This window comes from Exophiala bonariae (genome assembly GCF_035927105.1).
Source record: "Exophiala bonariae strain CCFEE 5792 chromosome Unknown scaffold_14, whole genome shotgun sequence".
NCBI lineage: Eukaryota > Fungi > Ascomycota > Eurotiomycetes > Chaetothyriales > Herpotrichiellaceae > Exophiala > Exophiala bonariae.
The window spans coordinates 630,122-648,526 of NW_027042489.1; the positions used below are offsets into that span (position 1 = coordinate 630,122).

The 18,405-nt window shown below is 50.4% G+C and overlaps 5 protein-coding genes across 5 annotated transcripts; 2 read left to right on the forward strand and 3 right to left on the reverse strand.

Moving 5' to 3' along the window:
- Positions 1-1,691: 1,691 nt before the first annotated feature.
- On the reverse strand, positions 1,692-2,645 carry LTR84_002875 (uncharacterized protein; the record flags this gene model as incomplete). The annotated part of the gene is made up of 1 exon (XM_064846475.1): positions 1,692-2,645. One exon carries the CDS (start codon positions 2,643-2,645, stop codon positions 1,692-1,694), a length of 954 nt encoding a protein of 317 aa, XP_064706085.1.
- Positions 2,646-4,646: 2,001 nt separating this feature from the next.
- On the reverse strand, positions 4,647-5,747 carry LTR84_002876 (uncharacterized protein; the record flags this gene model as incomplete). The annotated part of the gene is made up of 2 exons (XM_064846476.1): positions 4,647-5,670; positions 5,728-5,747. 2 exons carry the CDS (start codon positions 5,745-5,747, stop codon positions 4,647-4,649), a joined length of 1,044 nt encoding a protein of 347 aa, XP_064706086.1.
- A 607-nt stretch (positions 5,748-6,354) lies between these two features.
- LTR84_002877 (uncharacterized protein) lies at positions 6,355-13,405 on the forward strand (the record flags this gene model as incomplete). The annotated part of the gene is made up of 2 exons (XM_064846477.1): positions 6,355-12,904; positions 12,948-13,405. 2 exons carry the CDS (start codon positions 6,355-6,357, stop codon positions 13,403-13,405), a joined length of 7,008 nt encoding a protein of 2,335 aa, XP_064706087.1.
- A 762-nt stretch (positions 13,406-14,167) lies between these two features.
- On the forward strand, positions 14,168-15,938 carry LTR84_002878 (uncharacterized protein; the record flags this gene model as incomplete). Its single annotated transcript, XM_064846478.1, has 3 exons — positions 14,168-14,219; positions 14,321-14,747; positions 14,798-15,938. The coding sequence occupies 3 exons, from the start codon at positions 14,168-14,170 to the stop codon at positions 15,936-15,938; spliced, it is 1,620 nt and encodes a 539-aa protein (XP_064706088.1).
- Positions 15,939-17,155: 1,217 nt separating this feature from the next.
- LTR84_002879 (uncharacterized protein) lies at positions 17,156-18,405 on the reverse strand (the record flags this gene model as incomplete). The annotated part of the gene is made up of 2 exons (XM_064846479.1): positions 17,156-17,694; positions 17,751-18,405. The coding sequence occupies 2 exons, from the start codon at positions 18,403-18,405 to the stop codon at positions 17,156-17,158; spliced, it is 1,194 nt and encodes a 397-aa protein (XP_064706089.1).

Here is an 18,405-nt window from a genome sequence, read left to right on the forward strand (position 1 = left end):
CTGATAACAGGCTGAGTAGTGTGGTCACGGTGATGGATCGGACCATCTTGACCCATGTGCGGGTAGGCGCAGCAGATGCCGACTTCAGGCGATCTGACCGTCTGTAGCTTAGCTACCAGTGTTACTGTGCAAAAAGATATGTGCCACTGGCGCGGCACATACTCCAGAACGAAACTAGTTTGTCCGCCGTCCCAGCGGATGAACCTCATAATGATACAATCTTAGCCTCACTGCCCGATCCTTTTGACATAAATACATACATACCTAGTATTTAGTAACGTTTGTGAATTCCTCAATATCTTATGCTGATCGTAGCGATGCCTCTCCCTTTCGCAATCGACAAAGATCCCAGACTCTAGTCGCCGGACAACTCTTCATCCTCTCTGTCAGTCAGTGTCTTCGGGTCCACACTCGTACGTCCGGCTGCCATGATCTTCCATCTGACCTGCTGCTGCTCATGGGCTGACTTGTTTTTTGCTCCCTCCGTGTCTGTCTTCCCGTCTCTTTTGTCTCTCTATCATCCTATCGTCATCGACATACCACTGAGTTTTATTCACGTGGGTTTTCTCTCTCCAAGCTGTTTCGCCTCGAAAACCCTCCTTACCTTGAGGAGTATCTCATCATGGCGATGTCTGTCTCAGAAAAGCAAACTTCTCAAGTCTACCACACACACCACGAGCACGACAACGAGAGCACATTGGAAGGTTCCATTTTTGGTGAACACTCGTATCTGCATTCTTTTCTATCTTTTTTAAAGAACTAATACTCGCAACAATATTTTCTTCTTCCACGACGACTATAAACGACTCATCAAGATAAAAAGAGGAGGAAATTGGATCCTGAACAAGTCAGGCAGGAACCTCCGAAGAGAAAAAACCTCCTGAGGCGCTCGAACAGTGAAAGACTAATTGTCAGCTAAGACAAACAATGATGTTATCTCAGCCTTTCGCTCCTCCTCTTCAACAACGCAAACGCAAACGGATATTGACGCATGTTTGTGTGTAATTTTGACCAACGAGACCAACGAACTGATGTCGACGCGATTGTATTGTACTGCATTCCATTGCACAATCCAAACAGCGAGATTATCCTGAAACCGAAATTGATTCCAGGTGTGGTTGATAAACCAAACTTTTCCTTTCCCTTTTTTCGCTTTGTGTAGATTTTTTCTTTTTGGTCCTGTTGTCTGGATAAAAAAAAGGGGGGGGATGGAGCGAAACGAGTGACTTTGGTCAGTTGGGGTCGTGTACTTATTCAAGGAGTGTATAGCTGTTGCTGACTGGTATGCGATCGATGACCTGACTGACTGATTGAAACCCATTAAACCTATCCTGTATGGTGGTGAAATCGTCTCTTTCCTCGCCTGAAATAGTCCAATTGATTAACATTAAACAATACTTCACTCTTCTTTTTTTGTGTGTGTCTTTGTGTTTCTTTTCTTTGGGGTCGTTGAATTTTGTGAAAGTGACAGTGTAATGAACGTGAATAAGCGCTGGTGTCTTGCTTGATATTGCCCTGATCTTCATACCATAGGTCGCCGAATTGCCTGTAGTTGCTGTGCGTGAACTCAACGGTCTCTAGAGTCGTCTGGAAGATCGTTTGGTAGTGTCATCTGTAGAGTCGTGTGCGAAGTCATCTGTAGTGTACTTACAAATGTATCCATGACTTCGGCTGGGTATTGTATGCAAAGACTAGCGAGTCTTATGCGCCATGATGGCAAGGTCCCACTCTTGATAGAGTTCGTCCAGAGCATTGCGTGGACTGTCCAAAAGTCTCTTGGGGAGCAGGGCGACGCCATCGTCGTTATAGACCTGAGTGCTGAAGACGTTTGGTCGAGTGGGAGTCGGAGGACTTGGACCTTTCAGGACAGGACCCCCAATGACACCAAACGAATTGCTGATGGGTGGATAACCCAAAAATTCGGATCCCTTATGCCATGAATTGCGCGCATCGGGGGAACGCAAGGCGGCTTTGAGATCGGAGTTCTCGGTCTGTAGTATATCTTTAGCAGCTTGCAATGCATCTTGACCAGCCTGCAGCATATCGATTTTCCACAGTGCCACACGTAACTGGGCGTCAAGCTCTTCGAGTTTTCCTCGTGTTTTGACTTGGGCTCTGTCCTGCGATTCATTTCCATTTGCAACAGAAGATGGATTTGTAATGCGACGCTCAGGGCTGGGAGCGACGTTGACACTGAAGAGACGAGGAGGGCTAGTGGTCTCCTGAGAAGTAGATGGCATAGACTCGCCGGATACCTCTCTGGAAGACCTGCCTGGAATCGGAATGGGATTTGCTTGCTTGTTCTTCTCTGCTTTGCGAAGGTTTTTTCCAGCTTTGGCCTTTTCGCCTCTGTTGACGATCTGAGGTTTGTCGGCGTAGTGGCCAGTGTCGCGGTGTGAATATGCACAGTGTTGGTCTGATTTGGTGCATCTGCCGTGAGTTTTCCAATAGTAGCACGTTAAATGCTTGACACAGCCAAGCTCAGGGGAAGCAGATCGGCCATTTTCCCGGTGAATGGCAGGCTTGAGAACGGGCTTTTGCTTGTTGGAGGACTCAGCCTGAGGATCCGAGACTGAACGATTGTTATTCCGCATGGCGAACGGTTGGGTAGGTGCGCTGAAAGAAGGTGGACCTTGAGAAGGCATGACGACCTCAGGAGAGGCGTTGCCCGGTGAGGAAACGAATGTACCGTTGGAAACGAGTGGCGGTTGAAGCTGAAAAACGAAGGTGGTAAAGAGATGTTGTAAGATTCAGGAAGAGAGAGGATGAGGGAATTGAAGTTGACGAGATTAAGAAAGTGAATGTTTTCTTTATGCAAGTAAAGATGGTAGACTAATGAAGGTGAGGACCTCAGAGCCTTGCCAAAGTTCAAAGGACCGCTGAGGAACTCCACCTTGGTTCACTGGCACTGCAGTGTCGCCCGCCCGCGCCTGGCCTGCGCTGTTGACAACTTGGAGCCCGACTCAAAGTCAAGGTTTGCACCAACTCAAATACTAGTTGTGAGTCAACTTGTTGCCTGAACTTGTCTTCCTCCAAGGTTCACAGTCATTACACTGGAAAGAGCCGTTTACATCCAGCGTCCTGCAGACTTGAACAGAAGCACTTTGTTTGTAGAGGGCACCCGAGATGAAAACGATACATACCTAGGTAACGAATACCTAGCTGCAGGGCCAGTCCCCCCTACTAAGAAACCGCACACTGTGACAGACACGCTTCTCTTCATACTGGTACTCCACCATACCCAGTAGGTATTGAACTGTGGATTGCTTTCAAGGCAACTTGTACGGATCTGGAAAGCTGTGTCTTAAGGTGTGGCTCCACCGTTTTACTCACCCTAAGCCTTCAATTGTGATAGTCTGCGTGCAGCCGGTGTCCTGCGCTGCACTGTATTATAGTTTTGATCTGGTCTTTCCCTGCTTCCATTGTTCAAATGTGCTCTGGGTATTAGGCCCGAATTCATCGTGCCTCACCACACCATCATCAGAAATCACAAACCAAGAAGGCTTCTCGGCCACAAAAATATGAGAAGACACCCCAGAGATAGGGGGGTTCTTGATGCTCCCCAGGGTCAACCAGATGCTGCCAGTGTCCTTTGCAAACTCATAAGTCATATAGATGGCGGATCCACAGACCTTGCAATGACCACGCTTAGCAAAGTCACTGGAAACCCAAACATCGGGTTGTTCATTCCACCGAACGCGGCTGGAATCAAACCGCGCGAATCCCAGAAAAGGTCCTCCTGATACTTTCTGGCAAGTTCCGCAGTAGCAGGCAGAAGTGGATCCTGGGTTTTCTGCGTCAACGCGGTATTGTATTCTGCCACACGCACAGCCACCCTCGATCATGATGACTGCTTTCGACTCTCTGCGGTAGTAAAAGCTGATAGCAGTGCTTGGGGAGCGTTATCGTGGTATGAATAAACTTTGGATAATCAGATCAAAATACCGGTCTTGGAGGAAAAGGGGTTGATCTGCGCCAAGGGGTCTCACAGTTGGGCACCCAAACAATTGTTTACCACCTGCACCTCTCAATCACCGCCAAGAAAGATTTGTATACAATGAATGATATATTCAGAACAGGCTGGTGTTTCAATCATAAATATACTGAAGCCTTTTGAGGAGAGGCTACCTAGGTAGATGATTAAGTACCTCGAATGCCGGCGTAAACCTTGACGTCATTCTGTGGTAAATCACGACAACCATCAAGTCAAGCTTCTTGATTGGTGGCCGCGTATCGACTTTGCTACTTTCTCTTTTGGACTGCCTCGATACCTGTTACTCACAATGCCCGGATCTATTGCTAGCAAACTCCATCGACTGGATAACTCAGGCCGGCGACGATGTCCGAACAGGCAACCAGGCCTTCCAAGTGGAGCATGGATTGTTTGTCACTCCTACAAAACTCTCTAGAACTCTGGGAATTGTTTGGTTCGGGCTGAATGTCAATAGCGTCTCTTGACCGAGTTATCCCGCGACTTGGAAAATCAGAATTGATTCATGATATCGTAAATATGAACCAGGTTGCAGAGGTATTGGCAATACCACCCATACAGCTTTGTCGACTCTCCGTTGCGGCCCAACCCTCTGGCGCCTGGGAGCCTGCCAGCCTGGCGACGACTTGGGACTATTGCTGATCGACAATCAATGTCACTCTTGGACCTTTTCAGCATGACTCTTGAGCAAACCCAAGAGACTCGCTTCGCCCTTGACGACCGCTGGCAGCTCTTCCTGAAGACTGCACCGGTTTGGCTTCCATCCTAACAATTTCTTGCCCCTGAGAGATATACCTCTTGAATTTGTGCCAGCGAAATACTTGGCCCTCGCCATATAGGTGTCTCCCACCTCAGGTGTGCTCTCTTCCAAAGTACCATCTGGAAGGAGGCCTTCTTTCGCAGCAATTTTGGCAATCTCCTGTAGAATGTCGCCCCATACGAAGGACTGGTTTTCCGCGAGATAGTAGCCTTCTTCGTTCCACGTTGCTGGATCGCCTCCATTTATAGCTGCCTCGCCCAGCAAAAGATAGAGGTCTGACAGATCTTGGACATGAATACCGTGCCAGATGTTTTCACTCTTTCCTATCTTAAATCCTCGCCCATGTTTGAGAAAAGCTTCCGTGATTCTGTACGCCTGAATCGAGCGTTGGTTGTCCGGTCCCCGACCTGGACCATAGATGCATGGAGGACAAACGATTGCTGTTTTGACTTTGTCCGAGTAAGAAGAAAGAACGATCTTGTCGACTTTGCGATGGGGAGCTTCGTCAGGATGAGACTTCAATTCCTCGATGCCATCCCAATCATCGTAGACTTTCGGTAGCAAATCGCCAAATGCCCCGGTAGCCAGTGTCTCGATTCCCAATATTCCCGTGCCTGATGTATGTATCCAGTATCCCGGGCCAGGCGTCTCACGTCGAGCAAGACCTTTTGCGATGGCCGTGGCAGACGGTTCATGGTCACAGTTTGCAAAATGATAGACAATGTCACTATTGGCGGCTTCCTCTTCAATCAATTCTACAGAGTCAAGATCTCCATAGACAAGGCGGACTGTGGGATGAGCTGCAGCAATTTTGGCGCCCTTGTCACTATTTCGAACCAGCGCAGTGAGCTCCCATTCTGGGTGCTTCTGTGAAATTACGTAGAGAGCATCGCCCCCAATGTACCCTGTAGTACCAGTTCTGAGATCTTGTTATTAATCTCTTCGAATGATTGAGCACCTTAGTCGGACTACTCACAGAAATACCTTCGGGCCCATGGCTGTGAGTTTATCAATGCTTAGACGTTTGAGAATACGATTGGGGTGATGGTATCCGACTGCCAGGAGCGAGCACTACTTAACTTTCGCAGAAGTTCCTGTTTGAAGAGTCTACGTGATTCAATCTATTCAGGCACCCGCCGATGATCTCATAGGTGACGTTGGATGAAAGTTCAGATCCTACTGCACCGCACACACTCCAAGGAATGTCTTAAGCTGAGGAGAGATGCGCGAGTCAGATATTTAGAATGAGTCCAATATCTGACTCACTACCACGTGACCACAATTATTTCGGCCTAGCCTGCAACTAGCTGCGTTCAGTAACTAGTTAGATCGTCTGGATGATGGTTGACAATGAATTGCTCCGCGCCTTTCACCATCACAACCTAACTGCCCACCTTCTATCTATCCTTTCACAATAGCCTCATTTTTCCAAACCCCAGATATCCATGGTTCTTTTCCTAGTTTGACACAACTCGGAACTTCAATTTACTTCCAGAAAACCCATCCCCCCATCTCCGTTCATGAATCAACTCGGCCCATGCGACACCAGATAAAATATTCCATCATTCGTTCGTGGAGATCGAGAAGGGTGCGCCATTGAGGCATGCCCCCTCAGGGCGGAAACAAGAGGAAAAGGCCCGATCGTACATACTCCGATGATCAGCAGAACCTTCGACCCTCACCTCATCGGCCAGGCAGTCTGAACCTGGCCCATCAAGGTCCACGCTCGCCCAGCAATGATCGTGACTTTCAACAACTGCGCGGTGGTCGAAATTCAAGACGATCTAGTCGAGGTGGCCGTGGAGGCAGTTTTGCTGCCAGTCCTGTGACTAGCCCCCGTGAGAACCCTCCCCCTCCAGTCCCGGTAAATCGCGATCCTCCTCGACTTAACGGCGATATGGAGACGACATCAACGATTGATCACGTGGCCATTGAACTCTCCGACCCTCCCCCTGCCATTCAGCCCTTCAATTATACTTATGTCACAGACAAAATAACTACAGCCTGGCAAACAAGTGGTAAGGATGAGGTGCTCCGACAGATTCTAGCTGGGCTACAAGAAGACGAGAGTACAGAATTGGCAGCCATTCTACACGAGGTCGTCCAGTCCGTCATATATGGAAGACTCGATCCACCTGATGCTGGCCAACTAGTCAAAGAAGTGTTCAAAACCGAGACGACTGAAGATGAGATCAGTTCCACTCTCTCCCCAACACAATCTCAAGCGGCCTTGCTCGACTCAATATCCATCATCTTCGAGGCAAATGCAGCGCTACCCAAAGATCGATTGTCTGTCTTCCTTCTCACAACCGGAATCTCTCATCAGTTGCTGAGACTTGAACTCGACGCTGCCGTGCTTGAAAAGCTCAATCTTATCAGAGGCACATTCAGCCGTCAACTTGTCAGGAAGCAAACCAATATCCTGTATCGTCAAGCAAATTTCAACTTGATGCGCGAAGAGTCGGAAGGATTTGCAAAGCTAATCACAGAGCTTTTCACTACGAGCAACAATGAACCACCAAATGCAGAGGTCGTCGAGGATACGGTGGAAAAGGTCAAAGCTATGATCGGTGCTTTTGATCTCGATGTTGGCCGAAGTCTTGATGTTGTTCTGGACGTCTTCGGCGCGGTTCTTGTCAAGCAATTCCGCTTTTTTGTCAAGTTCTTAAGAGCCAGTCCTTGGTGGCCGAGACAAAGTACAATATCTAAAAAGTCCGCAGCACTGGGAGGACTGCCCCTCTGGGCTCTACCAGGTTCTACCGACTGGCATCTTACAGATGAACAGAGCCAAGTCATTGCGCTTGAAGCTGAAGCTCGAGATGCCGCATTTTGGCCCGTTGCAAAAAAGGAGGGATTGAAGGCTTTCTATCTTCTCGGGAGATCACAGGTCTCCCAGGAGCAGATCGACCGAGCTTCAGAAGCCCCCAAAGATGATCTCTGGGCACAGTGGGTTCAACACACCGGCACACTTCCACCTTCTGGAAATCGAGACGCAGCACAACTACTGGGATTCAAGCTACGATTTTACTCCTCATCTGCCGCGCGAGACGAGTCCGATGTGCTACCTGATAATCTCATCTACCTCTCGGCATTGCTCATCAAAATTGGCTTCGTTTCTTTGAAGGACCTTTATCCTCATATCTGGAGAACCGATGATGATATGGAGGAACTCAAACAACAGAAACTCAAGGAAAAAGCCGAGCGAGAGCGAGCCGCGAGGCCAGGTGCGGCTGCCAAAAATGCTTTGCTCATGGCAGGTGCACTTTCGGATGATACACTACCAATCCCCAGTCGCCTCAAAGACTCGACAACACGAGCTAGCACACCTGCCAGGGACCCGGATGCGGATAAAATTAACGCGAAAGAATCCAACGCCCCTTCAGATCAGAAAGTTCTCCTCTTGAAAAGCCTCCTGGCTATTGGTGCACTTCCAGAGGCTCTCTTCATCTTAGGGAAATTCCCGTGGTTGATGGAACTTTATCCTGACCTCCCAGAATATATCCATCGTCTTCTGCATCGATGTTTGAGTAAGGTCTATGGTGAAGTCAGACCCCTACAAGCACGCAAATCATTGAGCGATTCTGCGCCAAGTTACGAAACCGATATTCCGGGCCTGCCAAAGGGTCAGGTCAAGATAGTCGACAATGCGGAGAGAAAAGCACTTCGATGGCCACTGCTCGATAGAACCGACAGTAATGATGGGAATGATTATCGATTTTACTGGGATGAGTGGAGCGATAACGTCCCAATATGCCAAAACGTGGATGACCTCTTTACCCTTGCAGACACTTTACTACCTCTTGTTGGTGTCAAGATTGGCCAAGATCCTGGTCTTCTTCTCAAATTTGCTCGAATCGGGAGGCATAGTCTCCACGCAGATCGGAGCGATTCCAACCGATCAAGATGGCTGGACTTGAGCAAACGCATCATCCTCCCTGCTCTGAGTTTGACAAAAAACAATGCTGGAATTGTTAACGAAGTCTGGGAGCTTATCAGCAATTTCCCTGTCAGCGTTCGCTATGTCCTCTATCTTGAATGGTCAAGTGGTAAAACGTCACGGAACCCGGACATCAAGGCCGCATTCGATCAGGCCAAAGCCGAAACCAAAGACATCCTCAAGCGGATTTCTAACACGAATGTACGACCAATGGCCCGAGCTTTAGCCAAAATTGCCTTCGCTAATCCCCATATTGTCATCACCACCGCTCTCCCACAAATTGAGGTCTATGATAGTATTGCTGAGGTTTTTGTGGAGGGTGCTCGCTATTTTACCGATCTTGGCTATGACATCCTTACCTGGGCTGTTGTGAGCTCCATGGCAAGAACCGGCAGGAATAGAATTCAGGAAGGGGGCATGTTCACCAGCAAGTGGCTCATTGCACTTTCGCAGTTCGCCGGTAAAATATACAAACGCTACGGAATGATGCGACCTGGACCCGTACTGCAGTATGTCGTTGAACAGCTTGAGCAGGGGAATACCGCAGACCTGAAAATGCTGGAGCAGGTTGTGGCATCTATGGGTGGTATTACGACGGACACAAGTTACAATGATGCCCAATTGCAAGCCATGGGAGGTGGACCTCTGCTCCAAGCTCAGACCATACTGCAATTACTTGACCGGAGGCATGAGTCTAAAAAGACCTCGGAAAGATTGATGAAATCTCTGCAAGACACAGGTCTTGCTGCCAAATTCCTGATCGCCCTCGCCCAACAACGACAGGCTTGCATCTTCGATCAGGGCGATGTACCATTGAAAGTAATGGGCAACACATATGATGAAGTGCAACGAGTTCTGGTTCAATATCTGGACCTCCTTCGTTACAATTTAACTGCCGAAGAATTTCGTTCAGTTATTCCAGAAATCAACAGTCTCCTGATCGAGTACGAAATCCGTCCTGAAATCGCTTTCTGGATCACTAGACCCATCATTGCCAAGCAAATGCAAGATTTTGACAGAGAGGCCAAAATTGATCAAACTGATGGAACGAATGATGAAAGAGTAGCACATGGAGACATTGAGACATCTGATCATATCAGTGAGATACCATCAGAAGAAGACGGTGAAACTGGCGAAGATGATGACATGAATGATTCTCCCACAGCTACAAGCACTCCGGGGCCTTCTGAGCTTGAACCATCAAGCAAAACCCCAGGAGAAGATCTTGTGATGGAGGACTGTTGGCATCCAGTGATGAAAGAAATAATGACTGCGATTGAAGATCACCTGCCAGAGGAAGTTTCAGAGATCATTGGTGTTGGTTTCTATACTACCTTTTGGCAACTGGGCCTGTACGATATTGCAATCCCTGGCAAATCCTACGATGAAGAGATACAACGCCAGAGGAAGAAGATTGCTTCAATCGCTGCAGACCGGTCAGATGTCAGTACATCTGGCACCAAGAAGAAGGAGTTGGCCAAAAAGGAGCTCACGCAACTTGTGGACCAGTTGTTGGCCGAGAACAAGGACCATCTAAAAGCTTTCAGCGAAAGCAGAGCCAAACTTCAACGAGAGAAAGACCAGTGGTTCTTTGGGAAGGCCAGAATATACGAGGCGCTCAATCTTGCACTCATGGAACACTGCTTTCTGCCACGCCTTCTCTCTTCGCCACTGGATGCTTATTTCTGCTTCAAATTCGTCAAGTATCTACACAGCACCGGTACGCCAAACTTTCGAACTCTTGGTTTCTACGATGTGCTCTTCAGACCGGCAAGAATCACATCCTTGATCTTCAGCTGCACCTCGAAAGAATCTGACAACCTTGGAAGATTCATCAATGAGATATTGAAGGATGCAAGTCGGTGGCATCTCATAAAGCAAACGTACGAACGAGAGGCCTGGGGTAACAAGAAGAATCTCCCTGGCTTTGCACTAAAAGTGGAAGCAGGTAGACCAGTGCAATTATTCACCTATGAGAGTTTCCGCAAGGTGTTGTTCAAATGGCATAGCAGTCTCTATCTTGCGCTTGTCGACTGTCTTACGTCACCCGAATACATGCACGTTCGGAATGCAATCTCAGTATTGCGCACTATTTCAGTAACATTTCCCGCGGTCAACTCACATGGTGTGGGATTGCAGAAAGCTGTCGACAAACTTGGTCAATCTGACAAGGAAGATCTTAAGGTTGCATCTCAAGCATTGTTGGGCGCTCTACACAGACGAGAAAAGTCGTGGGTGTCTCCCTTGAAATTTAAGGATGGACATGACCCCAGTGGGGACACCAATCAGACCGTCGTTCCATCAAAAGTCGCAGTGGGAAAGGCGGCAGAGTCATTTGTCAAACCTACCGCCAAAGCTGCTGAGGATGGAGAAGTCAAGGACACGATCATGACCGACATTCCAACCAAGACACAGACTGGCACTAGCGCCCAGAAAGAGATAGCATCAACCACTAAGACGGCGCAATCTGAAATCACGAAGGCGGAGTCCACAGCTGATTCATCTAGATCTGAATCGAGAGCGGCTCCTAGCCAAGGATCGTCTACGCCCTCTAGGCAGGCTCTTGAAGCTCAATCTGGTGGAAAACGAGATTCGCGCCCAGTGCGCTCAGATCTATCTAAGCAACCAAACCTACCCAGACGACCTTCACCACCGCCTGTACGGGGCCCTCCTCCAGCTCATCTTCCTAGTCGACCTGAGGCACCAGACCTGCGGAATGGCCACAGAGATAGTCCGCGTATGCCAGCAAGACAATTGGGAGATGTTAGGAACGCCCCTGAATCTCGTTCACCACATGTCAGGGACGTGAGATCTGGCTACAGAGGTCCTGAGGTTGGACCTTACGATGAATATGATCGTCATTCTCGCAAATATGATCGAAGCGAAGGGCCACCTTCTATTGGTCGCGAAGAAAGAGGCTATCCACCACGTGAGAGAGAGCACGAGAGACCCACACCATACGAACGACCACGCCAATCGGACAGAGAAAGGCCTCCAATGCGGCCTCCTCCGGGAGAGCGTGAACGTGAGCCACGAGAGTTGACCCCTCGGGCACGACCTTTGGCAGGTCATGAGGCAGCCTCTTCCGAAACCTCTTTACAAAAGAGTAACTCTCAGCGCAAAGAACTGCCATCTCAGGCAACGGTAGCGCCATCAATTAATCCCGAACGAGCTGCTCTGATTGAAGGCAAGAATGAATTGCGTCCCAATGCGTCGGCCAGGGTACAGGCACAGGATCGGCCGTCACGATCGTCACGTCCTTCATCTCCTCGACGAGAAGAAGAAAGACGACCATATCCACGACGAGATGGTGATGACCGGCCCTTGACCGAACGTCGAGCCGATCTGATAGCGTCTCGAGCTGCCGGGCCCTCAAATTCCGGCCCTGTTAGAGACGCTTCACCTCATGGTCCAAACTCTCGACCAGGCCCTAGAGAGAATGCATCCCGGGATTCGAGAGCACCCAGACAACCTCCCGTCGATATGCAGCATGGACGATTGGAGCAGGAGCCAGCATCAAGACCTTCGAATTCGGGGGCTACAGACCGAGGTCCTGCCTCAGATGTTCCATCTGGGCCTCGTACCAGACCACCTCCTGTCAACGGACCAAAGGGTGCTCGTGGTCCACCTATTGATACTCAACTTTCTCCTGTTGGACCTAGCGAGAGGCCCACACCCACCGGTCCGTCGGCCAAGAGACATGGACGAAACAGCTCATATAATAATGAAGCACCAGCCACGCCAAGTACACCTGACTCAACTGGGGTTCATCCATCGCGTCTTAACCAGATCGATGCAACGAATCTTGAAGGTGGTCGAAACAATCAAACATCATCATCTCTACCTCCTCCAAACCATGCTCCTGCCGGACCACGAGGTCAACCACCAGCTGGAGCCCCATCTGGACCATCACCTTCAACCCGTGGTCCCCCTGCTGGTCCACAAATGAACGATTCGGGAGGCGGACGTGGAGGCCGGAATAATCGCCACCCTCTAGCAGCCGTCAACAACACATTGGCTCAAGCTGGTCAGGGCACATCAATCCGAGGACGCGGGGGTAGCAATATGAGGCAAGGAAGTGGTACATTTGGCTCTCACATGCAACCCCCACCGCCTCCACCACCCCCGGGTGGACCTCCTCCACCGAATGGGTATCCTCCTCAGCAAGACTTGTTTGCGGCTTCGGCCAATCCTAATGATGTGCCAGTGGGCACCCGTCCTTCTGCTAGTCGCCATAACAGTAATCGAGACCGACGTAGCGACTACGAAAATGAACGAGGATCAGAAAGAAGACCTACTAGGCATTCAGGCAGGCAAGAGGATGTTCGTGGAGATAGAGAGCATCAGAGCCGACCAGATGGACGAGAAGGCAAAGACGAACGACATGGACCTACAGACCCATCACGACATAGGGAGAGATCAAGTCGACGTGAGGACCATGGTCACAACCAAGAAGGTGATGATCGCAGAGGCGGAGGATATGCAAGATCGGGACCGCCCTCAAGGGAGGAACAGCCTTCGAGGAAACACGGAAGAGGAGAAGAACCTGGCCCATATGGTCCTGGACCAGGGGCCGAACGGGGTGGAGGCAGCGGTGCTGGCGGAAGGGGTGGCTCTCGAGGATCGGGAGATAACAAACGGCCAAGAAGAGGGCCATGATAGCTCGACAGGAATTTCATGCATGGGAAGGAAAATCACATACCACTATTCGAAATGAATTGCTTGCAACGATGAGCAATGTGTTTTACTAGATTGGGCATGGCATGGCGTGGCGTGGCAGGGAATTCTTGCATTTTGCTTGCAATAATGTTGGCGTTTATTGCAGCGCGGCCATCTTCTTACCATGGTTCTCGATCTTTTCATATGCCCAGCAGGCGACGGTCTCTCGTGTTTATGGAGAGTAAAAAATTGAGGCTATGTAGCGTAAATGATCATAAAAAGTTCAAAAACGTATATATTACCTGAATTATGTGATGGCCTTGACTACGAGTAACAGTCTACGTGAACGAAGGACGATGTCAGCACTCACGTGTTGACAATGCCGATGCCAATGTTCGCAGAATTCTCCGAGAGGGGCAATCTTTGAATCTTTTATTCGTCGACGATGGTGTCATTATTCCTCCCGCGGGACAGTCCTTTGATTCCATGTCGGCAACTCATGGAGCACAGAACCAGGAGCAGCATCCCGATGACATGACACGACAAAAGTCAATACCGAGCTTCCACTAATAAATCCACTACCAGCGTGAAATCTCGAAACACAAGATAACTCTCCACATTCAACCAAAGATGACTCGTATTTCCGTTCTTGACTCTTGACTCATAAATCATCTCGCTGACATAAAGCCTTGAATGGATCTCACATAACTCTAAACAACTCTCCAGATTTCTTTGTGTCAATCCTCATTCGTCTATCGTTCGGACACTTGGAAAATATCAACAATCGTCAGGAAACCCCCGCCTTGAATCCCCCAAAACAATGACGGCTACGACCTCTAACGCGGAGGCCCAGGCCATCTCACAACCCTCCCGTCAGTATATACCACAGTTTCTCTTTCCTTTAGCATATCCCAATCTCTTTCCATTCCCCAGCAGTCTAAAAAATATATAGAACGGCTACTAAATCCCGTAGAGAATGCCCCCAAGAAACCTGAACCTCAACCTCAACCCCAATTCCAACATCAAACCGAGAACCTATTCGCCGCTCTGGTGCCAGATCAGCAATTCTTCACCATCCCCACCTTCACCCTCGAGTCCGGCGAGGTCCTCTACAATGCCCCCGTCGCATACACGACGCGCGGTCAGCTTTCGGAAAACAAAGACAACGCTTTAGTCATATGCCATGCTTTGAGCGGCAGCGCAGATGTCGCGGACTGGTGGGGCCCTCTGCTCGGCGGGCCTGGCCAGGCATTCGATGTCACTCGGTTCTTCGTCGTGTGCTTGAATAGCTTGGGAAGTCCATATGGAAGTGCCAGTCCTGTCACGAGCAAGAATGGGGATTCTTCGCAGGAGAGATACGGTCCAGAGTTCCCTCTTACGACCATAAGAGACGATGTCAAGTATGTGATGTTCATCATACGGGTGGAAATAATACTGACAGACATGGTAGCATTCACAAGCTGGTCCTCGACCAACTCGGAGTACGACAGATCGCTTGTGTGGTTGGCGGATCCATGGGCGGCATGCTGACGCTGGAATACGCATATTTTGGCAAAGACTACGTCCGCGCAATCGCACCCATCGCCACCTCGGCCACCCATTCTGCCTGGGGTATTAGTTGGGGAGAGGCACAACGGCAGGCCATCTACTCGGATCCAAAATATGACGACGGGTATTACCCAGTCAATGACCCTCCCACAGCCGGTCTCGGCGCCGCACGCATGTCAGCTCTCCTGACCTACCGGAGTCGAGATTCATTCGAAGCTCGATTCGGTCGGAATGTACCGGACTTGTCTAAGAGACCTTCCATCAACCAAGGTCACAAGACCCCGGAAGGCCAGAACGAACACTGGACTATCCACAACGACGGACACAGACGAGCAAAAGGACCACGCGACAGCCGACCAGCGTCCCGAAACGGCAGAATCAGTGAAGCATCATCACAACCCGATTCCCCCACTGCCACGCCACCAACATCAGCTCCGGCCACAGCTTCAGATCCAGCAGCCAACACCACCTTCCAAGATCCACAATTCACCGGAACGACCGAATTCCCCGTCCCCATCCCCCCAACCCTATCCCGCCGCAACTCCCGCCCCACACAATACTACTACACAGCGCAATCGTACCTCCGGTACCAGGGCACGAAATTCGTGACGCGGTTCGACGCAAACTGCTACATCGCCATCACACGTAAGCTGGACACGCACGACGTGTCGCGGAATCGGGCGGCGTCGGTGAAAGAAGCCCTGGCGCAGATCGAACAGCCGGCGCTCGTGCTCGGCATCGAGTCCGACGGCCTCTTCACCATCGCCGAGCAGGAGGAGATTGCCGAGAACATCCCCAACGCGCGCCTGGGCAAGATCGACTCGCCCGAGGGCCACGACGCCTTCTTGCTGCAGTTCGAACAGGTCAATTCTTACCTGCTCGCCTTCTTCAGAGACGTCCTGCCGGATATCATGGAGAGGCCCGGCGTCGGGGGTGTCGAGGGCGTCAATGGTGCCGCTGGAGGTGGTGCTGATGGTGTCGGTAAATTACTCAAGAGTAGCACGTTTGGAGAGGCCGAGGTCGGCGACTTGACTGCGTGGTGAGGGATATGCTTTTTTTCTTCCAAGTTGGCTGCTGCTGTGGGGGCCGGGGGCTTTTGAATCGAGACGTCGTTTCTAACAGGAGTAGGGGCTGACTGATTGATTTTTGATTGATCGATTGATAGCTGAGAATAGTGCTTTTTTGGGGGGGAGGAGAGGCGTGGCCTCGTCGATTCTGCTTCCGCTGGGGGCGCCGCCATGTCGTGCGGTGTGGTCTGTCAGTTCAACTCTGACGCATCCAGCGGTGGGCAAACCGCGAGCTTTTATGCATCGAGGGCGCCTGCTCAGCGTCGAGGGAGGGGGTCGAGGTAGGTAGGTGAGTGCAGTGCAGTGCAGCATCTGTCTGGGCTTTTGGGCTCGTGCGGAACGAACGGGAAATACCAGGCAAAAAGAGAGAAAGAGAAAGAGAGAGAGAGCAACTGTGCTTTGAAGTCGCACTACATTTAGTTTTTGTACCTATATCCATATATACATTGTCGCCGGCCAGTAGAAAATCCCTTGTTTGTCGCTGAAGTACATAGCATAGCACAGCACAGGGACGCCGCATTCACGATACACATCTATGTTTCAGCAAGCTCAAATTACATTTTCCCTTGACCAACGGCTCCAAAGGTGGATCAAATGATCCTGAGATACTTACTTCTTTTTCGTGGTCAGATGTGCCAGCGCGGCAGATGTACTTCCACACATTGATTGATGGATGAACACTAGTCCCTGGTTTGACTGGATGTCGAATACAGAAACGAGGTTTTTCAGGTCAAGGACAGAACAGAAACTTCGAGGAAGTCAAAGAATAGGGGTGGGAGAAAAATGGATCTGATGATCCTTTTTATTTGAATGAACCCCTCGTATCCTTGGGTTCTCTGTTGTCCCCTCTTCTTTCTTTCTTCAATGATCCTCTATATCGGGGTCATGGAGGATCACTTTTTGGGCTTTTCTCACCTCATGAGACACGCCACGACGCTATCTAAAACAAATGCACGCAAGTATGTAATGATGGTACATATCTCGTTATAAGGAAAACAAACAGGATGCTATTCCACTTGCCAGCTTTTTGAGTAAGGTCATATAGGAGGAATTTTCCTCCAATACACGGAAAAGCCGGTTCTTCTTTCTTTCTTTCTTTCTCGAAGGGGGAAAATCGAAAATAACACGCTCTCGAAGGGGAAAAGGGACAAGGAAAATTCTTGATGACAAGCAATCAAACAGGCACATGGTCCCTATGCTCTGAAAGAGCGGACCATTCTCATCTTGGCAGGAGGCTCGGCTGGACCACCGCTGGGGTTTGTGACGGTGCCGGGGAATCCGAGAAGAGTGTTCCAGGTGTCGGCGGTGCCCTTGTTGCGGGTGCCGAGGGCCAGGATCTGGGCTTGGGCGGACTTGCACAGAGTCTTTGCGGCAGCGCTGGCACCGCAGACATTGGTCAGTTGATCGCAGATGCGGTTGGTAATGATGTCTAGAAGTTGTTTTGTTAGATATTGTAATGGATGTAGATGGGGGAACCGGAGAGAAGACGTACTAGGGTTAAGAGCCTCTTGTTGGCCTTGAGCAACCAATGGGTCAATGGGCAAGAAAGTGAACTCGGTTGCGGGTCGGCCTCCGAGACCACCTTCGAACTTCATGGTAGGTACGCACTTGCCGAAGTCAGCGGCACCACCGGCACCGGCACCATTGCCAGCTCCGTTACCAGCTCCATTGCCATTGCCATTGCCAGTACCAGCAGTGGCGGTAGCACTAGCTGCGGCAGATGTAGCAGCAACTAAGAAGGGATGTTTAGCATTTCGAGAGGACAACATGTAGGCGGAGTGAACTTACCGGTTGATGCGGGTGCAGCACCACAGTTTGTGGCGGCAGGGGCAGCGCTAGAAGCAGCACCTCCATTGCCAGCTCCATTGCCAGCTCCATTGCCATTGCCGTTGCCGGCACCGGCACCATTGCCTGCACCAGCGGCAGGTTGAGTGGTAGCACCACCGGCTGTCTGGGAGATGAAGTTGGAGAATCCATTCTCGGTGAGCAGATCAGCAACACTCTTGCCAGCGGCGTTCAGAGGGTTGGCAGCCGTCTGAGCAGATAGAGCATTGACAGCGGCGGCACCATCAACAGCAGGGTCAATCAGAGGAGTGATGCCACGTAGAAGTGCGTTCGCTGGCAGGGTGGGATCACTGCAGATGGTGGGGATGTCCTGGACGAAAGGATTGAAGTTCTTCTCTGCGGCAACCATTCCAATAGCAGCGGCGACGGCATCGGCGCCGGTACCGAGTTTTGCCAGGATCTCATCACCTCGCTTCAATTTGTCACAGGCGTTGGAGCCGGCGAGCAAATCGCTGATGGCTGCACCGGCAATGGTGGCGGCCTCACCCGGGTTACCACCATTGACCGCCGAGATCGCGGCGATGGGGACTTGTTCTTGACCGAAGCGGGCTTGAGCCACTGCGATGAGCAGGGCAAGTGCGAGTTGTTTGGAGAGCAT